The sequence below is a fragment of the Bos taurus genome, chromosome 9 (assembly GCF_002263795.3).
Source record: "Bos taurus isolate L1 Dominette 01449 registration number 42190680 breed Hereford chromosome 9, ARS-UCD2.0, whole genome shotgun sequence".
Classification (NCBI taxonomy): domain Eukaryota; kingdom Metazoa; phylum Chordata; class Mammalia; order Artiodactyla; family Bovidae; genus Bos; species Bos taurus.
The window spans coordinates 49,550,416-49,560,266 of record NC_037336.1 but is presented as its reverse complement, the minus strand read 5'-3'; the positions used below and the strand labels follow the sequence as shown (position 1 = coordinate 49,560,266).

Genomic DNA, 9,851 nt, shown 5'->3' with positions numbered 1-9,851 from the left:
GACTCCAGTGATAATCTGAGCTTGGTTCAATGCCTGGCACATGATGATTCAATAAATGCTTGTCATTTTTATGATGAGCTAAGGAATTTACACTTTCAAAGCACATAAGGAAAATTAAAAACCCTCTCCATGTGCTTTCCTAGAAGGTCCTACACGGAGAAAGATTCTGGTGTCTATCCTATGTGGGGCTTATAATACAGATTCCATAAGTGTTGTGAATTAAATTGGAAGTGCAAGTTATTTTGAAATGTAAAGTAAGTGAAAATAATTTTATTTTCAGAAATGGAAGCACTAAAACAAGTATTTAAAGAATCACATAGAAAAATACCTGATAAATGCTGTCATGTTAATGGCAACGATATTTTGTGGTACTTTGTCAAAAAGCTTTATGAAATAGAAGTACCATTTCCATTGAATTAAAAATATATCATGCAGGTTTGTTGAATTGTCTAATGGTTGACCATTTCTGGAATGCATGTGTGCTTGCTCAGTTACTTCATTTGTGTCCGACTCTTTGTGACCCCACCAGGCTCCTCTGTCCATGGGATTCTCCAAGCAAGATTACTGGAGTGGATTGCCATGCCCTCCTCAGGGGGATCTTCCTGCCCCATGGATCGAATCTGTGTCTCCTGCAGCTCATGCATTGAGGCAGATTCTTTACCCCTGTGCCACCAGGGAAGCACCATTTCTGGAATACCTCAAGGTAAATCAGAAATCCCTGGAAGGGGAAACATACCACATTGGGTTCTATGAAAATGAAAAAAAGAGAGAATCACCTGGCAATCTTTTTTGTTTGTTTGACTTTAATTTCTAAATTTTAAAAATACCTTGAGTTCCAAAAGAAGAAGTATTCAAACTATATTTTTAATGTTTTTAAATTACAGCAAACTAAATAATCTCAATATTATAGGTTTTATTTTCCCTCCTTGGACCTTAAACATGTAACCTTTACTTTGAAATTTCTCACTTTATTTTAGCAAAGTGGACACCGAAATAGTCCCACTTAAGATGTTCTAATAAAAAATTTGAGAAAACATTCTCCAGTATCTAGTGAAAATTAGGTCCATTACTTAATAGATACTGTGCATGTGTTTAAGTTTCTATTGCCAGGTCTCTTAAAGTGTATGTGGGTGTGTGTGGGTGTGTGTTACCAAGAGAATCTAGTGCTAAACAATCTTTATGTTTTTACATTGCTAGTCTTCTTGTTGGCGGTCTGTTTTGTTCTACAGAAATTTTTCTTTCAATGAATAATTCAGACTCATATTACATATTGATAACTATATTTTAAACCAAAAAATTCCTCACATAATAAATACATTTTATGCACATTAACTTCAAATTTACTTCAGAAAGCTATTTACAATATAAATAATTATAAATGGGAACACTTTGCAAGATATCATTGACAAAGCTAATATTTTCTACTTTACATTCCAAAGTAAAAGTTCAAATTACAGACTTATACTACGATGTCACTAAAAACTATACATTGCAAGATGGTATTTGAAATATTGGCAATCAGCATCTTCTTTCACAAATATAATCCTTTTTATAGCGTGTCAGTCAAAAAACAAACAAAATATTTTATCTCTTCTTTGAAGTGCCTACTCATATGTTTTACTTTTTGAAATATTTCCCTTTGGGGAAAAATAATGGAAAAAAAAAGTTACAGTATTTCTAAAATTTTTTCCACGCCAATTTTAATTCTTTTGAAACGTAAACACACCAGGGTTGTTGGGTGCAAATTCAAATGTGATTAAATGTGTTCCAGATCAGAAAATTAGGACAAACTCTCTACTCTATAGGCTTATGAAAGCAAAGTCCCATGCAGCAAAACTGCAATAAATAAAATGATAAAGTTTGGTATTAAATTATTAATTAGAATTTATCATGTGAACCATCAGTTTTTCAGGAGCACAGCAGAATAGAATCTTGTTACTTGTTTTACACTTGTGTTTGTGTGTATACGTATATACACATGTACTCAGCCTTTCTGCATACTGTCCTAGAGAAGGAACTCTGAGCAAACTCCTATTTGGATATGAGCACAATCTCACTTTTCAAATTCAGCATTACCCGTAGAACTCCTGTGCACAAGAAATGAGCCCCACACAAAAACTCCTCTCCCCAAGAATACTTTCTATGCATGTGTCCATAGCTGTTCTGTCATTCATCTGACATTTAGCAGGAAAATGAATGTTTTCTCTACAATGCATTTCCCAGTTAGAACTAACCAATCAATTTTGCTGTCAAATTCTTATTCACAAAACTGACACTGACATGAAAGTTGAATCACTTATTTGGAGAACCACAGGATTCACAATTGTTATTAAATTATTCCGAAAACAAGATGCATCTTTCTGTCCTGTAATTTGAGTGAATGAAGGAACCAAATCTGGGCACTAAAACATTTTAAATCAAAAAGAGCACATGGAAATGTAAGCTCTTCCACTGGTCTAGGTAAGTGACTCCCAAATAGCCAAATTCTCAATTTTCCAAATATCAGTGTTCACTCTGTCACTTCCAAATGCTACTAGCACTAATAGAATCACACAGAATATTTTAGTAACATTCGTCTCTTGAAAGAAAGAGAGAGCTACAAAATACTATCTCTGTACTCGGTCTCCTTAGCTGTAGTGTCTTCTATCAAACTTATTTGGTCTAGGTCTTGGGGGAAAAAAATCCTCTCATTTTATTTTAAAATGTCAATGCATATTTTCCAAATGATCTTTTATTGAACTGATTCTTATCCCCCATTAAAAGAGACAAGAAAATGAAGCATATTATCCTCTTCTGGAAGAGCCCATTAAAGTCTAGTTTAAGTGGAATTCTCTGCCCAGAGGCAGCATGTGGCAGCAGGGTGTACCAAGAATTAAGAATAGTACCCAGTGGAAATATTCTAGCCCTATAAAATATAATCAAGAAAGAATAAATGAGTTTTCTGTATAAACACTGAAGGCAAATCTTTACTGCATCCTGTCTTTCATATTGAGTGTCATACCAGCCCTGTGTCATATTACCCTATATCAGGCAATTACAGTTTAGAAAAAGCCAGCCCATTATATTCAGCATACTATGTCAAAAAAACTCTGTGTAACACATCTAAATGTTGACCTGTAGTGATTGGGACATTAATATTATGCATCTAAAAATAATACGCCAAATCTGTAAATTCTCAATAATAGTTTTAACTAAAATTTCCCAAGGAAGATGGGGAAATACTCATTTATTTCTTTGGTCATACAAATCTTTAAGTTAGGTAGGCAGACAGGTAAAATGGGAAATAAAAATATTCCTACCATTATTAGAAAGCATGAGGTTTGTATCATCTAATGAATTGCCACATATGTACTAGTAACTGGATATAACACATTTTTATGAATCCCCAAAGTGATAGAAAAATCGTACTTCTCTCTCTCTTTCAACCAATTCTCAGCATTTAACAAAGTTATGAAAATCAAATTTTAAAACTAATTCCAATTTAAGTTTAGTTTTAAATGGGAACATACATATACACATATAGGTATTACGTTATAAAGCTGCTACCATAAAATTTTAGACCTGTAAATTATACAAATGGGTTATGTAAAACTGGATCAATCTAGCAAAAATTTAGTCAAGATGTAATTCAGTTAATTCTGTCTTCACTTAACAATATTAGTTATAACCATTTTAAAGTGCATTACTCTTTCTGAGTACCCCCTATTTGTAGAGTTCATATTTTCTTTCATCAATTAACTTTCTTTCATATAAAAATCCCACTGAAATTTCTTTGACAATGTTTTCTTTCATTTCAGTTCATTTTTCCTGATTCTTGAGATTCCATTCCTTTTATATTGATAACATCTGTCCTTAGAGCACTTTTGGTAGGACATGTATCCATCAGTAACACCCACCTGTATAGATTTATTTTCCAAAATGCACCATATCCTTGAGCTATGTGTACCTTTGAACCATTTGTCCATCTACAGAATTCAACAAAAACTTTAGCATTCCTAAAACCTTACTTCATGTTGCAAATTGATCAAAAATTCAGTTTAAGTGTTGAGAGCTTGTATAGTTCAATTTTTAGTTTTTCTTATTCTTTGAACATTTTTTAAAGTATACACTGACTGTCTCATTCACTTGCACCTTTTTCATTTACAGCACAAATATTGCTGTTTAAGAACTATTTAATTTTATGTAGCCTCCTTTCTCATATACAAACAGTATTCATCTCAGATTACCATCATTCAGATTGTCACCTGCCTCTGGACTTTCAAATAACTGTGTTAAAAGATGAAGATATAGTACCAATCCCTGAGTGCTCAAAGTCATGTTCTGCCTTCAAAATGATAAGTAATTTCTTCCAATATACCCCACCCCCTTCCATATCACATGAGTTTTAGGCAAGGGACTCTTAGGAAATATTTTCTATGAAATTTCTCTAATCACTTATGTCACTTTGCTTTGATTACTAGAGAATGGTGCATTAAATAAATATTATTTATATTACTTCTCCCTCAGTTTCTACCATCTATACCTTGGCTGAACTAGAAAGTTGACTGTAGCTATAACATGTCTAAAAAAGCCCATGGACCTGCTCGAGTTTCAAAGCATCTAGACCTCTCTGCGTGCAGAAAAGCCAGAAAGATGAGCCTTGATAACTCACATCAGATAGTTATTAACTGGTTGACAAGTTCAGTTCCAATGAACCACAGAAGCTTGGAACTTAAAAGCTGCCATCCAGATAAAGAAATGGGGGCCCAGGCATGGTGAGTGCTCCCAAAATAAGTTACAGGCAGGGTCAGAGCTGGAACTCAGAGATCTCGACATCTAGTCCACATCTTCTACTGTATCCATGAACCTAAGACCAAGTTTGTTTTTGCCGTTTATAAACAATATGGAAAATGAACACTTGGCCTGCTCCTTCAGTCAGAGAACTGCTCTTGCCCTTTCAGCCACTTGTCCATCAGCCCAAGCTTTTGTCTTAGACTCTCTCCTGAGGCTTTCCACGTGTCACATTTGCACATCTGTGCATTGACATGTGTTCGAACACTTCAAACAACTATACTGCTGTCATGTAGTACTTCACTGGTTTTCCTTAGTTTTTCTGTTGGCTTTTTTTTTTTTTTTTTTCCCACTTAGCAGCCTTTTTTCCTGGTGAGTTAGTTTGAGTTTTTATTTGGTTAGTTTTATAAGCTTCCAATATGTTGATTACATCTGCTGACACTTGTTTGTTTTGAGATATCATTTCCTTTTTCTCTGCTTCTGGTCTTGTCCATCTTTACTAACCTATTTCCAATAGGGCACCCCAGGCTTTTGATGTGTGTCCCAACACTCAGTGTTTTTACTTAGAAAAACCCCTAACGCTATGTCAGTGTGATCCTGTTCTTTGTCGAACTCAAAAGTAAGGTGCAAAATCACACTTCCTGATTGCTTATAATGGATACCAGGTGAAAACTCATTCTTGTATTAGATTCAGAGCCATTTCCTTAATTTATGCCTAAATCAAATGATTTGGATGGTTGAAACCACAAAGAAAAACTAGTTTATGAGATGTATCTCCCTCTTTCTTAGTTATTTGGGAATAGAAATTTCTTTCCAATGTTCTATGTGCTAGGGTTAAGGAAAGTTACCCGCTTGGGGTGTACTTATGAAATACAGTCAGTATGTGAAGTATATACAGCAGATTGTGGATAGTGGTCTATGTGCATGAAGTTCACTGGATCATTATAATGCATTGTCATCCATCTGTCCTTTCATGTGGTAAACAAGCTCACTTAATCTACACGGGTATTTTTCAATTAAAATTTATTCTGTTTCCCATATAAATAGAGGGGCAAATCTGTGTATTCACTTTAGCTCCATTATCTATGTATAACCCTGAATGCAGTGCTCTGTCTTTGATTTCACAAGAACATATGTCAAATACCCAGTAACTTAAATTATCCATTCTAACAATCTGCGGCATTGTAAATGCTGGTAGTGGGGCATTAAATGATAAATATGTTTCAGAGATCCTTAAAGAACAAAATATTTTAGAAAAAACATCAGCTTCCATTGGTTATTATAACAGATGTTCCCTTATGTCCTTGTGCTGGATCTGGCTGCATCCTTAGATGGGAAGTTACATCAAAGTGTGAGCCATTACAGCCCAGGGAATAGTTCCTAATGGTTTCACTGTCATATAAGTGCTCCAGGGCATATCCAGTTAATGTGTAAGCATGCTTGTCAAAATACTGCCGGTGAGAGCCAAAGCAGTTTGGAGAAATGGCAGGATGGTCTCCTGGTGTCTGATGGGGAGACATATCAGAATGTAGATAATCTTTAGCTAGGATCAAACTGGATTTGGAAATGCGATCTGAATTGGGACTACTTATCCGAGACAGTGCTGTGGGACTGTTGTCATAGTCATTTTCATGGGGGCTCAGCATCTTTCCCTCTCTCTGCTGGATGTGGTCACATGGTGAAGTGTTGGCAAGAGCTGAGCTGTGGCAGACTTCACCTGTCGGTGGGGGCTGCTGGTAGTTTGCAAAACAGAGGGAGTGTTTTTTCCCAGCTCCGTTAATGGAAGCCAGTTGGTCTGGGGGCGCTTTCCTTAGCTGCAATCTGTTCTCCTCTTCTTTAATCATTTGCTGGGTGGCTCTTATCAGAGTTTCGATTTTGCTAGGTTCATGCGGGCTGCTCTGAAACTGCTCAGTGCGGTATCGGTCACTTGATTCGCTGGCAGACCCAGGGTCTGGAGAACTGACCACGCTCTCTTCATCCCAATGACCTCGCCCTAGAAACCAGAAAAAGTAAAAAAGTAAGTGGTCTTAAAATGCACCCCCAAAATTGCAAGTGAATTTTTTTTCCCTATGAGAAGGAAATGCAACCCACTCTAGTATCTCTGCCAGGAGAATTCCATGGACAGAAGAGCCTTGAGGGCTACATGGGTCGCAAAGAGTCGGACACTACTGAGCGACTTTCACTTTCACTTTTCTTTTCCCAATTAAAAGAAACCTTATATCTTTCTTTTTTAATATGTGCACCAATATTTGAAACAGACACAGGCGCACATGACAGAGTGTCAACATATTGTCCTGGAATTCATAGTTCTCAGTGGCTTTTAAGTGCAGATGAAGTTTACAACAAGTTTTCTAGAAGGTAAACTTGGTTCATGCACTGTGAATGCCAATGAGTGAAACAGTAAAGTATGTTTATATTTGTCCATGGATGAATATCCCTGAGACCTGTCTGACTGTAAATAATAAAGAAAATGCAAAACATTTGGTTTATGTTATTTTCTAGAGAAGTATTCTGTTGATGCTTAGAAATGCTTTCAGTTAAGATTGAGGATGAGGATAATATAGTCTGGACTATTTTCTCAATTTCCACTAAATCACCTAAAATGTTAAAATTGCTATACGTATCTTAAGTAGAGTTACAAAAACCCTCTAATGTTAGTTTTTAAACTATTTGAGGGTTAAAAATATCTATACATATTCATATATGTGTATGTGTGAATGGAGATATATATATATATATATGTGTGTATATATCATCCTCATCAAAAATATAAATATGGTCTTCCTAAATCTAGTGTTAAAAAAAAATCTCAGTTTCACACACACATAATCATATAGAAACTCTGGCATTTTAGATTGTTTCTAAAATAAAGTGGAGAATAAATAAACATTTTAAATGTTAATAATACCTATTTTGAACCAAGGAGAGAGATGGACGAAGAATGCATCCAAACCATTATTCCATAAATTAAATTATTCTCCAAAGAGTCTGAAGTCAATATAAAAAGAGAGAAGAGAAGCAGAAAGGGACCTATGAAAGCTGAAACTGCTTAATGCAGCAGAGAAGCCCAGGATCACACTAGTCATTGCTTTCCTTTTCCCTTTTCTTATTTTATGTCTAATATTTCCCTCACGACCATGTAGGTTAAGCCAGGATTCTCACTTCACTTCCATTCTTTGGCAAGCAATTACCCTTTGCCCTGGGTTTCCATTCCCAGGCCACCAAACCAGAGAAATTAAAAATAAAAGCAGAAAAATAAAAAGCAAAAATGGAAACAAAGCAAACTCATTCACAGAAAACAGTCAGTGCCCGGGTGGTATTTGCAGAAGACTTTTATGGGGAGAACCACAATGTCCAGCATATTTCTCATTTGAGAGACACAGCAGGAAGAGAAATACCATGGCCACTGGATCAATCTTAGTGTCACTGCCTTTTAATGAAATGGGGAGGGGTTTCAAGACCTGCCTGGACCCAAGCTTGGACTGGACAGGATGAGGTCTCCTTGAGCAGATTACATTGAAATGGACATAGAAGAGCATTAATAACACTAAAGGTTTTAACTGCAGCGCCCATTTCTATGTGTTCACAAAGCCATGAAATAATCCCAAGGTGAAAATCCCCATGGGTTCCATATCTCACTCCATCCTCAACTCACAGAGGATACTGTGGGTTGCTGTAACCGGATGAAGGGAGCAGTTACTAGCATTTAATGCCTAGAGGACCAGGGAAGTTAAGACACCTGTGACAGTGAGTGATAGGCCATAAAACAAAGGCAGGCCTCCCCAACAGCCCCCCCACCACCAACAGTGCCCTCACTGAGAAACCCTGCTAAAGGAGCCCCAAGCTACTCCCTGTCCACATCTGAAGCCTGAGAATACAGAAGAAAGTAAAACAGAAGAAATTTAAATGCATGCATACTGCACATTAGTAGGAATAGACTTAATTCATCTTAACTTCTCTACTTTTTTTAATGTTAAAATGGGAATCATGTTTACTTGCCTGTTCAAAATAAACGGATTAAGCAAACATCAGCAAAATCAATACTCTTCAAAAGTGCGGATTTGGTTCTTAAGATCCCATTGGTTGGAGTTTCTGATTTATAAATTCCAAGGAGAAAACTCACTGGGTGGGGTTCACTCCAGGGTCCAACTTAGACTAAGATAACCCTGCCCAGAGGTGCCAGGCTGCGCGTCAGGAGCCTGGAGCTCGCCCTTACCGTGGATCCTGTGCACCGAGGCGATGTGAGGCATGCTGCTCTCATAGGCTTCTCTGCTCTCCGGGGAGGCCTTGGTCAGGGGCAAGGCTGCGCGAGAGCCCCACCAGGGCTCCCTCCCCGCCTGCGGCGCTCCCAGGAAGTACCTGCCTGCCTCACACCGGCCGCCCTCGCAGGCCTGGGTGTGGAAATGCCTCTCCTCCACCAGCCTGGAGTGGTCGAGCGCGAAGCCGTAGCAGAGGGAGCCGCGGTCCGAGAACTGCCTGTAGGCGCACGACGCGTCGTGCTGGGAGCCCGGCCGGTCCGCGGGGTCCAGGAGCTGCGGGGAGGCCGCGTCCGTCAGGGGACTGCCGCCCCACTGGCTTTCGTGATCTGATTCCGATCTTTCCGTGGGAAATCCGGAGTACTGAAACCGAGAGGACGAGAAAATAACATTAAAAAAAAAAGACCCCAAGGTCTGAAAGCATCCTTAAGGTCATATTGGGCTCTAGCACCAGGCTGGGCTCCCCTGACTTGGATCACCCAAGTCAGTCATGGTACCGCGAAGAAAATCCTTTAGGCCGCTGGAAGAAGGAGAGAAAACTAATGACAAACATGGACTGAACTAAATGCCAGGCACTGCTGGACGCACTTCCCATGAATTACTCAACATAATTCTTACAAGCACTTCAGTGAAAATATTGTTGTTGTTTAGTTGCTAAGTTGGGTACAACTCTTTTGGGACCCCTGGACTGTAGCCCGCCAGGTTCCTCTGTCCATGGGATTCTTCAGGCAAGAACACCAGAGTGGTTTGCCACTTCCTTCTCCAGGGGATCTCCCTGACCCAGAGATGGAACCCACATTTCCTGCATTGCCAGATGGATTCTTT

At 38.2% G+C, this 9,851-nt stretch overlaps 1 protein-coding gene across 2 annotated transcripts in view; it reads right to left on the bottom strand.

Moving 5' to 3' along the window:
• Positions 1 to 1,070: 1,070 nt before the first annotated feature.
• The window catches only part of SIM1 (SIM bHLH transcription factor 1), a 74,415-nt gene continuing 65,634 nt past the window's right edge, over positions 1,071 to 9,851 (bottom strand). Inside the window, exons 11-12 of one of the 2 annotated variants that reach the window (XM_059889787.1) lie at positions 8,987 to 9,389; positions 1,071 to 6,763 (exon numbers count right to left, since the gene is read on the bottom strand). In XM_059889787.1, coding sequence (XP_059745770.1) covers positions 6,033 to 6,763; positions 8,987 to 9,389 — 1,134 coding nt within the window. In that variant the 3' untranslated portion in view covers positions 1,071 to 6,032. The remainder of the gene's footprint in view (positions 6,764 to 8,986; positions 9,390 to 9,851) is intronic. The other variant, NM_001192972.3, reaches the window with a different exon arrangement.